At 39.5% G+C, this 20,760-nt stretch overlaps 1 protein-coding gene across 7 annotated transcripts in view; it reads left to right on the top strand.

Moving 5' to 3' along the window:
* tnr (tenascin R (restrictin, janusin)) overlaps positions 1-20,760 on the top strand; it is a 190,565-nt gene that overhangs the window by 84,325 nt on the left and 85,480 nt on the right. For 6 of the 7 annotated variants that reach the window (XM_032530649.1, XM_032530652.1, XM_032530650.1 and 3 more), the window contains 2 exons: positions 9,293-9,331; positions 9,470-9,543. In XM_032530649.1, coding sequence (XP_032386540.1) covers positions 9,542-9,543 — 2 coding nt within the window. In that variant the 5' untranslated portion in view covers positions 9,293-9,331; positions 9,470-9,541. The remainder of the gene's footprint in view (positions 1-9,292; positions 9,332-9,469; positions 9,544-20,760) is intronic. The other variant, XM_032530654.1, reaches the window with a different exon arrangement.

Raw genomic sequence — 20,760 nt, 5'->3', positions numbered from 1 at the left:
TTGTTTCAGTGGTTTATTAAGTTGTTGGAACAAGACAAAGAATAGTATATCGTATAGTATATCGTATAGTATATTTAATAGTAATCGTAACAGTAATGGACAAATCATTTTCCAGCTGGTAATTGTCTGTCTCTGTTCTTTTGTACACCTCATTGACTGATCGACCATTCAAAACAGCAGGAGAGACAAAGCTTGGACCTTTAAATGTAGAGTCTTATTTCTAAACTCGATAGGCCCAACAACCAAAAACTATTAAATGTCACATACTTCATGTTAAACCTATATTGTTAAAGCCATTGAAAAGGTAAATGAGGCTTTTCATTTGAAGTATTTCCTGCACAAAAGGTACCTGAGTCGGTTTGACAACTTCAGGTGCCTGATTGGCAACTTGGGCATGCTGCTCGTGTCAGAGTGACCAACACAACCACGTTGGCTGACTTGTGACAAATGCTGGTTGAAGAACGGGATGCCATCCCACAGCAGTGTGTGACCAGCATGAGGAGGTGCCGGGCTGTGTATGGCTGTGTATGGCTGTGCATGGCTGTGTATGGCTGTGTATGGCTGTGTATGGCTGTGCATGGCTGTGTATGGCTGTGCATGGCTGTGTATGGCTATGCATGGCTGTGTATGGCTGTGTATGGCTGTGCATGGCTGTGTATGGCTGTGCATGGCTGTGTATGGCTGTGCATGGCTGTGTATGGCTGTGCATGGCTGTGTATGGCTGTGCATGGCTGTGTATGGCTGTGCATGGCTGTGTATGGCTGTGTATGGCTGTGTATGGCTGTGTATGGCTGTGCATGGCTGTGTATGGCTGTGCATGGCTGTGTATGGCTGTGTGTGGCTCTTCCACACGCTACTGAGGCTCCTGTTTGTGAAATTAATACATTGTTAAATTGCCAATATGGCTTGTTTCTTCAAACTTCAATCATGCAATCCATGACACCAAACAAGTCAATGGCACAATAAGCTGTTTGGCATTGGCACAGAAGATTTGGCAAATTTTTCATGGGCCCACATATTTGGCGCTGCTGCTCATCCCACAAATGTATGATCCTTACAAATGGGGCACCATGAAAGGGAACTAAACAGGCTTTTCAAGGGTATGAGATGTATTGCCAAAAAGCATTGTTACCACAGAGAAATAATCTACTAAACACAAATTTCCATAACCCCATAAACATGGGTAAGTTGGCTTGAGTACTGTTGCAGATTTAAGAATGGATATCAGAAACAGAACTCACACTGACAGATTTATATGAAAAATGTATTACATGATTTAGGATGAGTGACTTGATTTGTTACCTTACGTATTGATGCTAATGCTATTTGATATTATACAATAAATAAATTACATTTCAATTTTGAAATTGTTAAACTATTACGTGTAAATCATGGAAGTTAGATTAGTATGGATCAGCCAGTACCTCAGTACCTGCGTGCCTAATTCTATTGATCGCCACTCTGTAACTGCCGATGCTAAAGGATTGATTTAGGGGCTTTTAATTTGTTCTTTTAGTTGACATGCTGATTCATCAGATAGCCTGTGGATCGACACTCTCAACTCTCCCACTTATTAACTTGTTCTGTATATTCTCTTGTTGACTTTCTCTCAGGCTGTCACCTTGTCTCTGTTTCTCTGCCTGTCTCTCCTCCTGTCTGTCTCCGTGGGATTGATTACTGTCATAATTACCAGTCTAACATGAAGTCAGTGATTCAGGAGACCCGGGGTCAGCTGCGTGTCTGCCTGTGCTTTTGTTTGTGTTTCTGTGTCTAATTGTGTGTTTGTTTAAATGTATAGTAGCAACCTTATAATATTAATATATTGTATGTAAACATTTCTAAATATGCATTAAGCATACTGACACACACACACACACACACACACACACACACACACACACACACACACACACACACACCACACACACACACACACACACACACACACACACACACACACACACACACTAGAGCTGTCAATTTTCGCCTATAATACCATTTCAATTTCATTTGTTATTTTATGTGATATTCAACACTACTCAGGTTTATGCATTGTCAGTGCCACTATAAGCATGTGGTTGTTGTTACATGTTCTGTCCACTAGAGGGACTTCCGACATCAGCCTGGCCTTGAAGGGGACCTACGTCATGGTGCATTGCATTTCTGGCACGCAACTTTATTTACATTCATTTCCCATCACGAGCACACGGCGACAAACACAAATCAACAAAGAACTTTGTAACAAAACATGATCTAACAAGTGTATTGAAGCGGCTGGGTTGTAAAGGCTAACGGTGCTCGGTTAGCACTATGACATCATGTCAGAAACAGCTGAAAGGATTTGTTGTACCATTAACTAAGTAACAATAGTGTTAGCCACGGTGCTAACGGCATTGATGACTAAGCCGAACTGTGCTACCACTATTTATTTAGTAACCTGTTTCTTTCAGAATGTCACGTTACTGAGAATACAGCTGTTAGATGGTAATAAATGATGTTGAGGCTTACTCTGACAGCTAACATAAACTTTAGCTGTCTCCATGAAGCTCACAGCTATGCCCTGATAAATGGCAATTTCAAGTCGCAGCCTGTCACCCCCCCGTACTAATGTTATAGCTCCTTGATCTTAAGACCTCACAATGTCTTCTCACTCCTTGCTTACTTATTGTTCATCAGACGTTACATGACAAAAAACATTTTGTGATCACTTGCGGATAGGCCAAGGCAAAAAGAACATTGGGCCTCATATTTATAAAAAATTTCACATTCAAATGGTATTCAAATTGTACTTTTAAAATTTGTTCTTACAGCCTTGTCTCACACACACACACACACACACACACACACACACACACACACACACACACACACACACACACACACACACACACACACACTTCATTAGATCACATTATTGTACAATTTGTATGTGAAGAAAGACAGTAGACACTGAAGATAAAACAATTTTAATCATTATTGCACAACATTACATATTCACATTTTAGCATTTAGATCTACAGAGCACAAACCTGCACAACCCCATAGTTTATTATTATTTAACAGACAGTTATTGTATTAAAATGAAAATTGTAGTAATAAAGAAGGATATTACTGGCTAACCATGCACATAATTTCTAACTTGCAAATCTGTCAACTCAGATACTGTTAGATGAACTGAGTTTTGTGTTGTGAGCCGTTCGCTTCTACTTTTCCGACATTGAGACACGCTGATCTTCGGAATGAATTAAACATATGTACAATGTTATTGATCAATCACTAAGCTGACTCACATAAATCCTCCTCAATCTAATCATTAGATGATGGTCTAAACACTCATCTCACTTATTAAAAAAAATGGCCTTCGCTGTGTGCTTAAACAAATCAATGTGTTGCTTTACATCCCTAAAGTTTTAATTTCACACAGAAATTAATCAACATCAGTGACCCTCTTGTAATTGTAAATAAGTCAGAATTTCAGTTCCTGCTCTGCAAAGATAACAAATGTCTCATTTTCAGCTGCGCTCACTCGCATACATGAGCTCATTGCACTAGCAGTGTCACTAACAGTGTTGGCTTCTGTATTTTTACTGACATACTGGAGCGATTTCTAAATTAACCCCAGCATTTGAAAAACATCTATGTAAATTCAACTATTGACTAATTAACTCGGTAGATGGAATTAACTATTTTTATCCTTTTGCCCTTATTGCTGTTGGCATCATTTATGAATGTTTTTCAAAATTAAATCCCTCATTATCATGTAAATATTTATGCATGGAATAATTTAAAATATGAGACATTCTCTATTGAAGTCAGTACAGTGAACGGATGTCACATTTTTACACAAATCAACAAATTACTTTGCTGTTATCACGTTGGTGTTTGTTTTCAGGTCAGTGAAGGCTTTTGAATTGGTGCATGACGATAATTAAAAAAAAAACAATGCATAGAGCCTCTTCACCTTCAATGTCCCAAAGTAGGTTTGAGGTTATTTTAGGACATTGTGTATTAAACGTCACATAGATTCTGTAGTAAGGAAAAACCAAGCTTTTATTAAGGACAACATTTAAACCCAACACATTGTCTTTTTTATGATTGCAAGGTATATGCTGTATAAGGTAGTATTTACTTTTAACTAAGTAGTCCAGGCTTAACATGATGATTTGATCATGGTTTCCTTCTTCAAGGTTAGCAATTCAATTGTTTAAAAGCCTTTCTTATAACGGTAACTTGGTTTGAAATGGATCCAGGAAGTTTTCTCGCCACGCTTCTTTGTGTTTCTTCACTGTCCGCTGATGACCATAGCAATTTTAAGTTTCCCTGTTGCATTTTGGCATCATGTGCTGTGAAACACAAAATGAAATAGAAACTTTTTTTTCTGTCCAGAAGCTCCAATAGCCCATGGGACGAGACCTGTTTGATGACACAGTAAACGACTTTTATTTTCTTGAGGAAAAAGATGGTCCAAAACCCATTTTTCATTGGTGTAAAGGGGGCACAGGCAGGTCTTGGTGTGGCAGGTGATGAATGGTTAGTGGGAGGGAATCCATCTGCTGCATCAACACAACGGAAATGGGATCGTCCACTGAAAAAAATTGCAAACTTACAGACAAGCCTAATTCACACACAAGACCTATACTCACTATAGAGTAGCCAACAGCCATGAGTGATTCTGTGTGTGTGTGTGTGTCTCTCTCTCTCTCTCTCTCTCTCTCTCTCTCTCTCTCTCTCTCTCTCTCTCTCTCGCTCTCTCTCTCTCTCTCTCACTCACACACACACACATTATGTTTTCCTTGTGTTACTTTGTCTTGTGTGTGAATTAGACTTGTCTGTAAGTGTGCAATTTCTTTATCATTGGACCATCCCATTTCCGTTGTGTTGATGCAGCACACGCACACACGCACACACACACACACACACACACACACACACACACACACAGAATAACTCATGGCTGTTGGCTATCTGGACTAAATACCAACTATCTATCATCTGAGATATTTCATACTTTCTCAATTCAATAAGCCAATATGATTTATGTACTGGCTCGGGCAGCGTTGGTATAGAATATGTTGAGGTTAAGGGATGTAGACAATAAAATACATTGAGGTGTTTAGGATTTTAAGATTTAAGAGCAAAAAACAAAACATCTTCTCAAGAGAGTTTTAAACCACTCAAAGTTTTACTAGGTTAGTACCCAAGTTTTAGGTTTGGGAGATTCAATCGCATCATACAGTATGCAATCACATTGTATTTAGAAAGCAGTTCAAGCCTGTCGAGATGCTAGCTTTCTGCTTATTGTTACCTCAGTTACAGTATATCATATGTTAGACTTTCACTGTGTAGAAAGATGGGGAGAATATGACGACATTACAGTCCAACTACTTTGGAAGCCAATTATGGTCCCGTATCTGGTACACCCAAAATAGTCTTTTTGGTAAAGTCAGGACATTGTGTGTGCAACAGATAACTTTTAAAATGTAAATTATTTGCATATTGATAAAACTGTAGGTCCAACTCTTGTCAGCAGACTGTCACATTGCTCCCTGTTGAGCCAAAATTAACCATGGAACCGGTCCCAGTGAAGCGGAGCTCCTTCACCAGCTGGAATTCCCCCAACAGTTCTCTGGACTTGAGGGTCTCATGCACCCTCACCCTTCTTTCTGCTGCCTTCCTCCGTATATCCTCACAACCAGGGCAAGTGCCAAGGCTTTATTTTGGTTTAAAGACAGAAACGTGAAACCACCATACCACTACTGGAATTGCTCTGCATCCTACACAATGTCGCATGTACGGCACGTCTGATGTATATACCGCATGCAGACGTGACGTGCATTCAATTATTGGCGCATGTGTGATGTACAAATGTAGAAAATCTTGCCTTTTTTGCACTGAGCCCGGCCGCAAGCATAACAAATATATTTTTGGAATAGCATGCAACCTAGCGAGCTCAGTACATGCCGCATACAATGTGACTGGCCCCTAAGAATGCAAAGACTGCATGACATCGGGAGCCAAAAACATGATTTCCATTCCCAATCTCTTTCATAAGAAGAATACACTTCCATCAGTAATTTTCTCCCCAACTTTCTTTATGAAACATACTGCTATTGTTGGTTGAAGGTCAAAACTACATGGAGGAATGCAAATTATTTATTATACACATTAATTTCTGGTGTTGTTTTAATGTATGCTCAGATTCTTTCCGGTATCAGCACATTTCAGTGGCTGCTGGGCCGGCGAATTAACTGTGTGAACATAATATGATTTACATTAAAAACACTCCTCTGCTCTCACAACTACAAAAGCTGTTTGAGAAAGGAAAGAGGATCATCTGTAACTTTCTTCTCTCTCAGTGGGACAGCATATACCAGAAAAAAACCCTCAGTATATTTCTGTGTACATGTGATATTTTATGTTCTCAGGCATTTATGTTTAATTACCGTGTGTGTGTGTGTTTGTGTGTGTGTGTGTGTGTGTGTGTGTGTGCACTGTAGAGTATGGGTTTTTAGAGCCCTGGTCAGTAAATGAATATTTTTAGGCTGCTTATGCATTCAGTCGGTCCGCCATCGTTGCCATGCTTTCTCTCGCTTCTCACACGGTGGTCGGATTCCAATTTAATAAAATGTTATCAGACCCATAAATCAGTTTGTTCGCAGTCTCCAGTTGTTTTTATTAAGACAGAGTAGCTGTCAAAATGCTCTACATGCGATCTGTTGCTGATGTTAATAGACAACAGACTGTAGATGATCTGTGATCTGAACATAGACAGTTAAAGAAATGGACCAACAGATCCCGTGGCTCTGGACGGAGACCAGTGAAGGATATTAGAAGCACTTTTCCGGTGATGGCTGAGCGTTACTGCGCAGCCTCCAACTGAGCTTGACGACGTAGATGTGACGTGGGCAACCTGTCGTACTTACGTTGTAAGTCTTCTGTAGCTGTGCCAAGAGAAATATCAGTCATTCCTAATCTTGCAGATAAGTAGGGATATGTTGGAAGATTATATGAAATAGGCACAGTCTTATTATTGCTTACTAAAATGCTAGTTAACATTAGTAATTAAACCTAAACAGCTGTTGTAAGTTGAAACTGCCTGCGTGCTTCTCCTGACAATACGGGGATTTGTCGACTGTGTACAGTAAGTCGTGTGGTTATGACACAATTGTTAGCCTATTCTTACAAAACGTCTGCTACCAAGCCATAGCGTGAGATATAAGGTAATGGAGCGTTTTATACATTGTTGTTTCTTTAGAATTTAACAATGGACAATTAAAGTTTTTAAACGCTTCAGATGTAAAGTAATTCTCTGTCAAAGTGGCGCCCAAATGACTGGCATTTTATTTATAGTATCAATTCATAACAAGAGTTATCTCAAGACACTATACAGATAGACCACACTCCAGAATTTACAAGGACCCAACAGTTCTAGTAGTCTCCTCCAGAGCAAGCAACAGTGCGACAGTGGCGAGGAAAAACTTCCTTTTAGGAAGAAACCTCGGACAGACCCAGGTTCTTGGTAGGCGGTGTCTGACGGGCCGGTTGGGGTTAGAATGAAGAGCGGCAATAACAAAAATTGGAAAAATTAGTGGAATCAATGGAATGCTAACGGCGGGTGAGTGCTTGTATCATTAAAATGGCGCCATGGGAGCTACGCTTCGTGGACGCTTGCTTACCCCGGATTTAGTCTCTCTGACTTCTGAACTTCACTATCAGCCACACAACATGTGTTCCTTACACAACAAGTTTTTAAATCATCAAAAAGGGTTTTATAAAAGGTCATCATTTTGAGTCGATTCTAAAACAATCAGGTGTTAGATCAGCTGACAGGCCGGCGTTTCCCAGCATGCTCTGGGTCCGCCTGGATCCTGCAGTCGGTGAAAAGCAACTGCGCTGCCTTCGTCTCAAACCTGCCGCCGCCTTGCTCTTGTGAGATTATCGTTGCCCACGTGTGCATGACGTCAAAGCAAGTCAGTAATTTGGACACAAATCTAACCAGCATGCAACGGGCGGCGATCACCGGGGATCGATTCTGCGCAGACTTGGCTCATCTCGAACAAGCCTACTAAGTCAAGCTGTGCTTTTTCAGCTATCCTAGATTTCTTCATTCTACTTTTGTGCAACAGCCCCCTGGTTGAGACATCAGTGTAGAAAACACTTGTGTGTCATTTTGGAATGCAAAAGTCAGTTGCTTGTTAGTTTGGAGGGCTTGTTATCTAAAGCATTAACAGTTTACAGTTCAAGTTAAATAGTCCTAGTACTGCATTTAAAGATCAAATCAAAATATGTAATGAATACATTGTGATATACATTTTGTGTAAACTCTTGCATATGGATTTCTCTCATAAGGAGGGCAGACCGAGATAAGTATCTTTCCTTCTCTATGTTTGAAGAACTAACAGTGGAGCCTTGTTCCTTTTTTTGTTTAGTCAACCTTCTTTGCTGGAGAAAACCTAAGTGAAAGTGACACCATTTTCAGAGAATTTGCAATTCCTCTGAGCTGAAAACAACCCCGGCCAGCAAAGCATGTCATTTTATCTCTCAGTAGGTGAGCAAGACACCCTCAAGAGCAAACAGGGCTTGATTTTGATTTTGTGTTTGCGTGGACATGCATGTGTTTGAGTGAATGTGCCTCAGGAGGTGTGCAGCAAAAAAAAAGATGCAAATCATTACTTTTTCTCTTTCTCTGTTGATAATAGAGCCTGGATAAGTTCCTATCATTCTCAGCAGAAGATAGCGTACGTACTTATGCTACTCTGAACTTGTGTGCGCTTTTGTTAGTGTGTACTGTAAATAACCGTATGTGTGTGTGCCTTACGTTTTCCTGTAGATCATCATTATTCCTCTGGGGTTATAAGAGAGGCATTGGAGGCTTGTTTGTTCTTTAAATATAAATGCTGACTTTCATTGCTAATTGTTAACAACATCTCGGTGCTTCAGCTTATACACACTGCCAAGCTATAAGAGTCATACACAGATGGGTATGTATTTCCATCTACGCGTAGAGGACGCCAGTTAAGGACGTCAGTTGAGTGCGCAGTCCTTCAATGTGTCCCGGGACACTTTCGCTTACACACTGCTAAAACAATGGCCACCTCTGAATGTGGTCTGAGCGATGGGATCTCAACGCGTCCTCAACGGGTCCTGGGTGCTTTTACACCAGAATTCAGAGCTGTCCACTTATGATTGGATCATCCAGGACGCATGTTATTACCAGGTCTGAACAGAGACAGTTATATAGCAGTTCAAATGTGTAATTGGTATAATACTAATTGGATCCCTTCCTTCTCAGGTGCAGAGTCGGACAGAGAACAAAGCACTCACAGAAAAGGTACTGTGCACACACACAAACACAAACACACTCCTACGTGTAGAGATGCATTAATGAACATCCATATTTTTGCCTCTGGTTATAGTGTAATGTTCAATTTAATGGTCTAATGTTCCTTAATGACTGCTTTATGTGCAGGGGCTTATTGTGCATCTATCAACCTGAAGCACATCTAATCAGACAATTAGCCCTCATCTTTGGCTAATTTCCATGTAAGTATTCATCACCATAACTGCCCGTCTAATAGAAACACAAATGGATTGTCTCTTTTTTATCCCATGGAGAGACACACATATATACACACACTAACACACACACACACACACACACACACACACACTCACCTCTGTCTAGTTATCTGTCTAAGTCTCTGTCTGGATGAAGGGATTAAAGCTTGACATCAAACCACGTAAAATAAAACTACAGACCAACTGATGCTGTACAGTCAAAACCAGGAATGCAGACTTTAGTTACTGTTTGCATGCAAGCTTGAAAAGATTTCTTCTGTAAACTCGTAAAAAAAGTCACCCAGTGCAAACATGCATCAAATAGCATGTAATCAGCTTGTTAGGTTTTTTTCCCCTTAAGATCAGTAGGATCGCATTTTGTCACTTGTTTTTTTTCTACTTCAACTTCTGTTTTGACTACATACCTGTGTTCTTGTCCACTGAGGGTTTGATGATTAGTACTCACAGTTGCCATTTTGAGTGCACTAATGCCATAGATCAAACCTTAAAAGCTAATACCTCAAATTAGGACAAATCTAAGTTTGTGTTTGCAACAAGGTTATTACAGTTTGCATTTTTCATTAGTTTTTGATTGTAAAACAAATTCAGATTGATTCAAATTCAGTTTAGTTTTAATCAGTTTTTAAATTGGGTTTGCTAGTTTATTTTTTATTTTTTCATTTCCGATAACGACAATTTTTTTTCCCACCTAGTTTTTGTTCATTTCCGTTAACGATTATAACCTTGGTTTGCACAAAGATGACAGTGGTCTCAATATCATCTGTTGCTGCTTTTTCACAAAATTAAGAGACCATTTCTACCTGCTCAGAAAGAGCAATATTTTCTTGGTTTGAGTTGTTCAGGTGCACTGACAGAGCTAACATCACCAAATCCACTGGCGTCTTTCCCTTTGATATGCAAGTTTATACAGTATACATCTATATACACATCTATGTACACCGTCAGTACTAGTTTAAATTAATGTGCAATGCTTTTTAATGTAGAATGCGTTACAGTTTTAGCAATGAGATATGAATTTCATCGACACTCACTCTCTGATTTGGGAATATGCAACACGCCTATGCCTAATTACCCATTGTTTAACAGCTAGTGTCTCTTCATCACTTAATTTAATTGTCAGCGCTGGGATTTGAAAAATGAAAAAAAAATAGGTACACGACCTACTGCTAGACAGATTTCAAATTTGAAACCGTGATTATTAGGAGTTTCCTCACGCTACGTCCCAAGCTCCAAAATTCCAAAACACCATTTTCTCTAGATAAGGAAATAGTTGTACAAACAGGATTATCTGAACCTTTATATATTTTTTGAAATCTCAGAAATCATTGAGGAGCTCTCAGTTTATGCGGCATGACCATTGCTTTTCTTTCCAGTAGTGGCTTTATTATGTGCATATTAATTGCCTATCATTTAATGCAATATGTCACTATCAGAGGAATTTAATTTAATTGTTCATTTAGATAGGGACAATGGACACAATGTAAATGTGCTAGAATTAGCACCATAGCTGGTTTTCATCTATTGTCCCTATGCAGATATATACAAATAAAAACAGTAACAAGCATGCAACATTCTCATAGTTCGAGAGGCAAGACAAAATACAATAGAACACATGATTGTCACACATAATGAAATATGTGCAGCAAGTGAGTGCTGCTTTAAATTTCTAAAAGCCACATTTTGAAATGAGTTTTAAAATTGATGTATGTGGGATGATCCCTTATTGTGGGGGGCAGGCTATTCCAATATTTATTTCCCTTCACGGACAAAACAGTTATAATCTAATCTAAGTGTAGAGTCACATATATTTGTTATTTAGAAGAAGAAAAAAATGCTTGCAGTCTCAAAGTGGTTTGTTTTTAAGTAAGTGAAACTCTTTTTCTGTACAGTTGTGACATGATTGCTCTAGATAAGATAAGATAAGCCTTTATTGTCTCCTATAGGATAAATTTATCTTGGGCATTCCAGAGAAACAAATGGCGATACATCACGCATACACACACACACACACAAGGCAACCAACACAACTACCGGTACTACTTTACATTTTGAATCATCAGCTCCAACAGTCCATTATTTGAAGGTTTGAACTAGTTTGCGTGTGTAACATTGCAATACCCTGTGTGCACATGACTTAGTTTTGCTGCAGGCTCAGAGATTTCCTATGTCTGTGGTTTGAGCTTAAATACATGAGGTCAGATAACACATCCTACATCAGATAACACATCCTATTGCAGCGGTGTGTCTGCAAATATATTCATAGATTTGTTTCTCACAGAAGAGAATTTAGAATTGAATGAACGAGGGAAGCTATGAGGGGATAAAACATCTTCATCGTCTTATTGGAAAAGTTGGACAGCGTCGATTGTAACGGAGAGACAAAGGGGAATTGCAGAATAGAGTAAGATGGCAAAAGACAGGAAGCAAAACAACGAAAGTGAGATGGGGACTGCCTAATAATTTGACACTGTTATTTTTTTAATGCTAACCTTTCCAGCGATTAAACAGTCACGATCTAGAACCTACTAAGCTAATGAACATCATGTGGACAAGCACGCAGAATAAGCCAGTTTCATAGCTGTTATTAGCAGAATGAAAGCCTCTGTGTCAACCAACAGTAGCAATTGAAACAGGTGCAAGTGTTGAGAAGAACAATGACTGGATGACAGGAATAGAATCATACATAGGTGAACTTCAATACACAAGAGAAACATGCAAACACAGAGACCCTCAGGAGTGAGCGAGGACCAAGAAAGGCAACGAAAGAAGCAGCATAGCATAAGCAGAGTGGAGACGGGAGGTGAGAGTGACAGCAGTGGAAGCCTTTGATCTCAGGTTTGTAATCAATGGGGATTATGGTCCGTGCGCCTGTGTCAGTCCTGATTACGGCTGCAGCACCAGCAGACAGTGGTGCATCCGGAAGAGTAGCAGACGAACAGCTCCTTATTCTAAAGAGAGGTGCACAGCCCTGTCTAGATGCATCTGATCAACTGTTTGACATTAGTAAGAAATCCAATGTGCAGAAGGATTTAGCATTTAAAAAACAGTGTGAACAAAACCCCAGCGTGTAAATTTTCGTCGCACCCAAATATAGTCTGCAGAGACTGAACTGTCACACATAGTCAACCCAAGTGCTACATTCTGACTGTAACATGCCAGCAGTGTGGGAGAGTGTCTCCACTGTAGGGAGTAAACATTGTGGATACGTGACACAGGATATCATATGAAACGCAACGATACAGAAGATTTTTAACTGCAGTGCAAGGACAGACAGACCCTGGAGAAGTACTTTGAAATCTTTGAATGAGAATTCTTTTTAACTTCCAGTGACGGCAGATGAAGTTCTGCGTGTACACCGAGGGAGTAAAGATGTCAGGAATTTACTGACGTTTGCCGTGACAGCTTTTGGAACATGATGAATTAAGCATCTTGTCCTCGCAGTTTTTTCTCCCTTTTTTTGTCATTTCACACAACATCGTAAAGCACAGAACACACTGTTTTGGTTTTGTGTTGTTAGGGTGTGACAAAGCAATATACGGTAACCAAATTAAATCCAAAGTCAATATCACAGTAATTTCATGAATTTACCTCAATGTATAGACAATATATAAAAAATGGTCAAAAGGTTTTATTTCTAAATCATCGGGGTTCCCTGGCAATTACAAGTCCATGGGAGGAGCAAGATGATTGGTCACTTTTAAGCTAAACTAGCATCAGCAAGACACACAACGCTGTCCAAGGTCAGGAGATTATACATCTGAAGGGTGTTACAATGATAATAACGTGACAGCTTTTTGTCCAGTTCCTTGAGTCTTTGAGTTTAAAGATAATTTTGGGCCATTTTAGGCCTTCATTATATAGTACAGCTAAAGATGTGAAAGGGGAGAGAGAGAAAGTGGGAATGACATGCAGCAAAGGGCCACAGGTCGGAGTTGAACCTGCGGCCGATGTGAGACAGACTGAGCCTTTGTACCTGGGTACGTTCTACCAGGTGAGCTATCCAGGCACTGTGAGTCTTTGAGTTTTTTTTTTTTTTTAGATTTTACATTTAAATGCATTGTCCCAGAGGGATATTTCTCTCCACAGCCAGTACACATAGCAACACACCGCAACATATGAATATATACATAGCCAAATACTATAGCTACATTCTCATGAACGCATTCATCATCCCAGCTTGTAGCACTGTATAAGATGTGTGGAAAAAAATGACTGAGTGCATCTAGAGTTTTGTTGCATCTAAAAGTTGTTGGTCTTGGATTCCTTAAATTAAAGCATCAACATATTATGTTGTCAAAGGTTTGAAAATCTTGGTGAAAGTGTAGCTAAGAGATCTCTTGGAATTGTACAATTTCTTTTGCGGCCATGGTGACGCTTAGAATGTAATAATTGTAAGAATTTATTACCACACAACCAACAGACTTCCCTAGTTCCAGTAATTTGATGCCAAAGAAATGTCTAATTAACACATTGAAACACAAACTGCCCTTTATATTATGTTTTTTTTCTTCTAATTATAGCTGTTGGAGCCCTTACTGTGGAGATTTTATTCTGTTTCTACTTTTGCTTTCGGTTAAGACAATGCTGCTGACACCAGTCAGAGCAGTCTGTCTCTGTGACAGGCTCTCTGCTAATGAACTGGACCTTTGTATCTCCTCCTCACTAGGCTATTCCTGGAACTGATAGCAGCACAATCTGATGTCCTGGTACAGAAATGTAGCCGAGATAACCCATTCAATCTGACCTTACTTCCCTCTCTACTGGAAGCTTTGACCCATTGTTCACGCGATCAATACTCTGTCTTAACAGGCTGATCCCACCTCTCTAAAACCTGAACTTTCCTTTAAATTATCATTGTCATGCCTGCGTGGGGGGTTTCTTTACTGTGATCATGTCCAGGTGCAATAAATAATATCTGTAATGGAAGTATAGCTTTAATATAAACAACTAACTTATCTTTTCTAAGTAGTATTGCTTCAAAGAAAATCCCTAATAGGTCCATCAATACTACAAGAGGCAGCATAATAACCATAGAGCTTTTTCCCTGCTTTGTTTCTTTCTTTATTCGCGTATTTGTTCTGTCTTGAATGGGAATGTATATAATCAATACTCTAAATCAGGGGTCTTCTATGTTTCAAAGGCCAAGGTCCCCTTAGTTGACAGAGCGACGGAGTAAGGACCCCCTACTACTGTATCTATATTGTTAATCTGGGCCGGATCGATGGAAATGAATGAATATTAATTTAGTATTTATATATCATGGATTAATGTTAAACATACAGTATGTGTGGGAGCCACAGTGAATCATTAATCTTAACTGTATGGCTACCATAGTGGCTACTTTACCCACAGTAGGCTTATCTTCAATTTATTTCCTTTTTACAAAAAAAACGATTTATATTTGATATAATATGCTGGATATTTTTATTTAATTATTGAAAAAATTCAATTTCAAACAATTATTTTTTAACTTGATTTTGCGGCCCTCCTGCTCTAACTCTGAGGACCACCTAGGGGTCACGGAGCCCCTGTTGAATTTCTCTGCTGTAATGCACAGGGCAGGACAACCAGATTCAGACCAGTGTACTGCAGTTCAAGAAATCAGTCCTTAGAGTAAGTTTTAGAAGAGTTTGGCTTGATCTCATCAGACAGGTTGTACAAAGAGTCTGCCGGGGCTCTAATGGAGAAAGTTTGATAATCCGTAGTTGTTGTCTAGACTGTGAAATGACCAGAGCAGCGCAAGCTGTGCTTGGACTCATAAGGGCTTAAAAGCTCAGATACAGTGAGGCCTCGTCCAAGACGTGTCTTAAAGGTAATGGATCCAATTTCTAGATGAGTCCTTTTTTGCGCTGGTTGCCAATAAAGCCAGGTAAGAGCTAGTCTTCTATAAGAAACATCTTTTTGACAAAATCGGGTGAAATCCACCTTTAATGATTGATGAGTTCTATCCTCTTCTATATTTTTGAGGGTAAAAAAGGGTGGGAATGTAGTAAATCCAACAGCTTCTTTAAACAAGAACAAAATGTTTCCCACAGATTTGTGCCTGAAGACGCCTACCCTGATAAAATGATTCTTAAGGGACTTGACCAATCTGTGTTACATTTCATGTCTGAAACTCTTCATGTCTCTGCAATGAATAAAGTCTGACCACAATCTCTCTTTAGCTCCATCAGTAAGGAAAGGCTCACTGATCTGTCCCAGCAGTTTGCAGATGTGGAAAGTCCAAAATACATTTACTCACATTACATTACTGCATTGAGTAATTTGTTGTGTATTTTGTATTTTTGAAGTCATTTTTAAAATTGGTATTTTAAGATGTACTTGATTACGTTTTGAGGGAAGTTTTGTATTTCGCTACAGTACAAATCCTGTCCGTTACTAAGTAAAAAAAAAAATAAATAAAAAAAAACGTCCTCTAACAATTACCGAAAGGAAGAAAAATAATTGCGCCTGGAACAACACCTGGAACAGACCTGGGCAGTCTTTTTTTCTAATTTTTAGCAATTTCAGCAATAAAAAGAAGTAGAGAAGAGTTGCAATGTGTCGGACCCGTTGATGTGTCGTCGAGCCGCGAACTGAGCGGGAGACGTTAACGTTATCCCTAAAAAATGTCAGTTCATGGGAAAGAAAGAAAGGTCGATTCAGATTGCCGAGTTTTTAACTAAAACTGGACCTACTAAGTATTTCTTTACTGAGGTCAAAGGTAAAGCCATGTGCTTTTTGGGGAGAACAGATCGCTGTGTTAAAGGAATTATAATTTGAATCACCACTACAATACTAAACACGCGGAGAAATACAACAACTCGACCGATGCAGAGCGGGCACGAACATCTGGTGCTTTGCTAGTTAAGCTGCAAAAGCTACAAGGCGTCCAGGGAGACCAGCTTTGTGATATCCTAAAAAATCGCCAAAAACAGTAAGTCATTTTCCGAAGGGGAGTTTATTAAAGAGTGTTTGGCGGACTCTGCTGCACTAAAATGCCCAGAGAAAAAAAGAGCCATTTGAGAATGTGCTGCCTGCCATAAAATTAATATCGAGCAGAATCGAGTTTAGCCTATTGATCCGGCCCTCCACAACAGTCCCCGTTTCTCATGTGGCCCCTTGGGAAAATTAATTTCCCACCCCTGCCGTAGGACAACGTATGTAGGAGACTTAATAAATTAATTCACATACATCTGATTAGCTCATACGGGCTACTTAGGTATGTAGAAGCTAGCTGGTAGTCTGGGCTGTGAATATTAGGGTCTAACCCATTTATGGACTCAAAACGCCTTGATTTGCATTGTAACTGTTAATGTTTGTGAAGAGAAGAAGGATGGCCCTCAGAACTAACAATGTATGGTACTTTCACTCTAAATTAGTTGTTTGAAAACATTTTATGGGATAGTCTGAACTAAAATTGCACATTATACCTTTCTAAGGGTCTTAAATGTCATGCGTGGCGTGTGTTATGTTGTAAATACATGTGTATACATTGTGTAAACATTTGTATCAATGTTTATACATTTGTATCGATTTTTCTTTAATTACAAACAAAACAGTTTGGGATTTATGACCCCTTGTCCTAATTTCACTACATGGGATCAATAGTTTATGTTTTACCAGTGCGACTCAACCCGACCTCAGTCAATAATGGAGGCCTAGAATCTTGATTTAACCCTTGTGTTGTCTTCCTGTCAACCATGAAAAAATCCGTTTTGGTCCCTTTTTTTTCATCATTATTATCGCTTTTTCTGACATTTTTGTCACTTTTTCAATACTGTGGGGACTTTTTTTTGATGTTTTTTCCAAAGTTTTTTGATATTTTTAGTGTTGACGGATTTTAAGCGCTTATTTCGACGGCCTATTTTTTGTGACAATTCTTTTTTAAAACTGTAAACGGGTCAATTTGACCCAAGGACAACATGAGGGTTAAGGTGTTTTTTTTTTGTTATTCCTTTATTTTTCACTAAAGGAGCACATATCACACAAACAAAAAAATTCTTTGGAAATATACTGAAAACCTTCATTGGCCAGCCTGTTTTAACATGTGTAAAACATTACGATTTCTTTTCATTACAGTAAGTTATTTATGTTTTCCCCGATTCAGGGAAAAGAAAACTTTTAGAAACGGTGACAGTGTCACTACAAACACAAGCCCTTAATAATGCCTGTCAATAAGACATAATGCCGCGCAGGCTTTAAAATAACCACCTTTTTGTGGTTCTCTACCATTGAGCTGTTTATTTGTTAATTGAATACGATCCCGACTGAGCGCGGGGAGCACTTCTTCTTCCCTCGCTGTCGTGGCATTGAACAGACAGCAGCAACAGAAGAATGTGTCAATCCTTTTGATCCTCCGTAGTTGCTTTATCGTCTCCGCACAGCTTATGGTATTGGATTGTAGCTGCTTTCTGTGTGTCATTTCAACCCACCTTTAAGTCATAGAAGAGAGAGAAAACAGGCACAGGTGGGAGGACCCCCCCCTCCCACACACACACACACACACACACACACACCTATTTACGTTAGATGAAAGTTGAAGGAGAACGCTATGTCATGTACCACAAAAAATGAAAGCCTTTGATATGAGAAGATAAAAAGAGAAAAAATGGCTTACCAGAAAGGGAGGGAGACCAACAGACAACAACAGCTCATGAAGTGAAAGACAGGTGGTCTTTGAAGTTTTTAGTCCATTTTTTGTTTTAGGTCATACCGCAAAAAGATTGGGGAAGAGAATTAAGGGAAAGGGATTGGGATGTGGAGGACTACAAGTGCATGTCCAACTCAGGCACTGACAGGCTGTTTGATGTGTGTTATGCAGGTATAATATGGAGGAGAGACAAATTGGAAAATAGAGCTGCTTTCTAAAAAAAACGTGTTCCTGTGTTTTGTGCCTAATACACATAAGATATCCAAAATACCAAAGAGTAACACAAAAAGTACACAGTTGTAAATAGAATTTAGACAAAAAAACATTGGAGGTTCTGCTTGAATTTCATGAAAAGCAACTTTTGATTAAGTTTGTAAGCACTGTCTCTCATAGTTTTTTTGTTTTTGCTTTATTCTATCTGTCCATTCTAAAACGACCAGCGGGCCGCTCTGAAATTGAAAATGAGTTTTCTAAAAACCATGTATTGTGTCAGGACTGAATAGAAGATAGTGGGTATTCAGCTGCAGCAGACAGTTGGAGAGAAAAGAAAACCCATTCAATTCTTCCAAACTCAAAAGGATGTAAGCATTTTTAACTGTGCTCTCACGCTCTTTCATCTGTCCGTCCATTCTCTCTTTCTCTCTCTCTCTCTCTCTCTCTCCCTCCTGTGACCTTTTTCTAAATTTCGCTCATCCTTTTACTGTCTCTCCCCCCGAATGGCTCTTTTTTTTTATCCCATTCGTTCTCTCCCACTTTTGACTCAGGGCTTTTTTTCTTTTACTGTCTGTCTGTCTAAATGCTTCCTTTGTTCTGTCTTTTTTAATCTCTTTTTGTCCTAAATATGTAATGAGACCAATAATCTTTCCTGCTGAGGCCGAACCAGAGATGAAGGAAAGACCGCACAAGTCGAGTCCAAGACAAGTCTGAGTCAAGGGAGAACATTTGAGTCTGTTTGAGACCATTCAGTTATTTTTCCGTCGTGAGTTTTGAATGTTATCTACGACATACACTTAGGATTTAATCATGCAGGATCAGAAAATCAACGTAGTGTACTCTTTTATAGAATGCTTCTAGAGCAGTGCACAGTGAATTGCAGTCTGGTTCTGTTTGCTTGCACACAAACGCCGGTGACACTGACTTTACAGTACAGTTAAAAATAACAGTAAATGACAACCTCCCTATAAGGGTTGCACTTGGCATCTTGCACGTGGGAGGAGGACTCGGGGAAAACCCAGGACTAGGTGGAGAGATTAAATCTCCAACCTGGCCTGGGAACGCCTCGGGATCCCCCAGTCGGAGCTGGTTAAAGTGGCTGGGGAAAGGGAAGTTTGGGGTCCCCTGCTGGAACTGCTGCCCCGGCAACACGAAACCAGATAAGCGGACAAAGATGGATGGATCTTGCATATATTTAACTCTGGGGCAGCAGAGGGTAGATATGTCATATGCTCATCTCACACTTGCATCTTTCCATATGCAACTCTAAGCAGGCTTTCCCTTTGCCATGTGGCCCATCTGTGTTGCATTAGCCTCTGGCCTAACTGACAGAAGTGTTGGTCAAGGATTAGGTTAACCTCAGCTCTAGTGAACTCAGGTGCACTGGCCATGTAAAATGAGGGAATTTGTTGCAAAAACTCAGAAGTTGGGTTCTTCAATGTGTTTTAAAGGTTTTAGAGTTCTTTAGCACAGAGCTATGTCCGCCTGTGGCTACACAGCAATAGTAATGTTCGCGTTGGCACGTAATGTATGAATTCCCTACAACAAAAGATAAAATCACTTTGAGGATTTCATCATGCGCCTTTGCTGTGAACAATTGTGAACATGAAATAGATTATTTAATGTAGAAAATCAAAAATGAGCTGATCATCATCATAATAATAACAATAATAATAATTATAATAACTATTTATATAGCACCTTTAAAAACAAATTTTACAAATTGCTTTGACAGACAAGTTAAAAACGGGGGTCATACCAACTGAAAAGCCTCAGAAAATGTATTGATGATGCTGTAACTACTCTACGTACATAAGCCCCCCCAGTAGTCAATACATTATAGGGGTAACTGGGAATTAGTTATTAATTAGCAGAAACGTATTACTTAAAGTAGTCCTTGTATTTGAACTACAGAGAAATCCAAGACTTTCCAGGAGTAACAGATAAGAGAAATGCTTTCAGGAGATTGAATACTGTCGAGCACTTCTTCACTGCTGTTATCTCAGCGCTTCCTGTGAACATTTGTTTACATTTTCCTTCATAAATCGGTCTTCCTGCGCAGCGGGACAAGGCAGTCATTTGTGGCCTGAGGTTGTATTATTTGCTGTAGAATGGAATCCATTTCATGGTCCCATCTTTGCTCTGAAACAGCCCTGAGAAGGAGGAAAAGACGTGTGCAGCCCTCCGGGTTGCGGGAGCAGCCCATGAACAGAGCCCAATGGTCCCGAAAGACAAGGCAATTTGGCCAGAGTAATGGGAATAATGAGAAAAGTATCGTAATGTTGCCACAATCCAATTTACAAGGTGGAGAGAAAAGGAGTGACAGGGAGAGCTAA

Source organism: Etheostoma spectabile, chromosome 12, assembly GCF_008692095.1.
Source record: "Etheostoma spectabile isolate EspeVRDwgs_2016 chromosome 12, UIUC_Espe_1.0, whole genome shotgun sequence".
In the NCBI taxonomy this organism is placed as follows: Eukaryota; Metazoa; Chordata; class Actinopteri; order Perciformes; family Percidae; genus Etheostoma; species Etheostoma spectabile.
The sequence above is the reverse complement of the archived record's forward strand: the minus strand, read 5'-3'. Positions and strand labels throughout refer to the sequence as shown.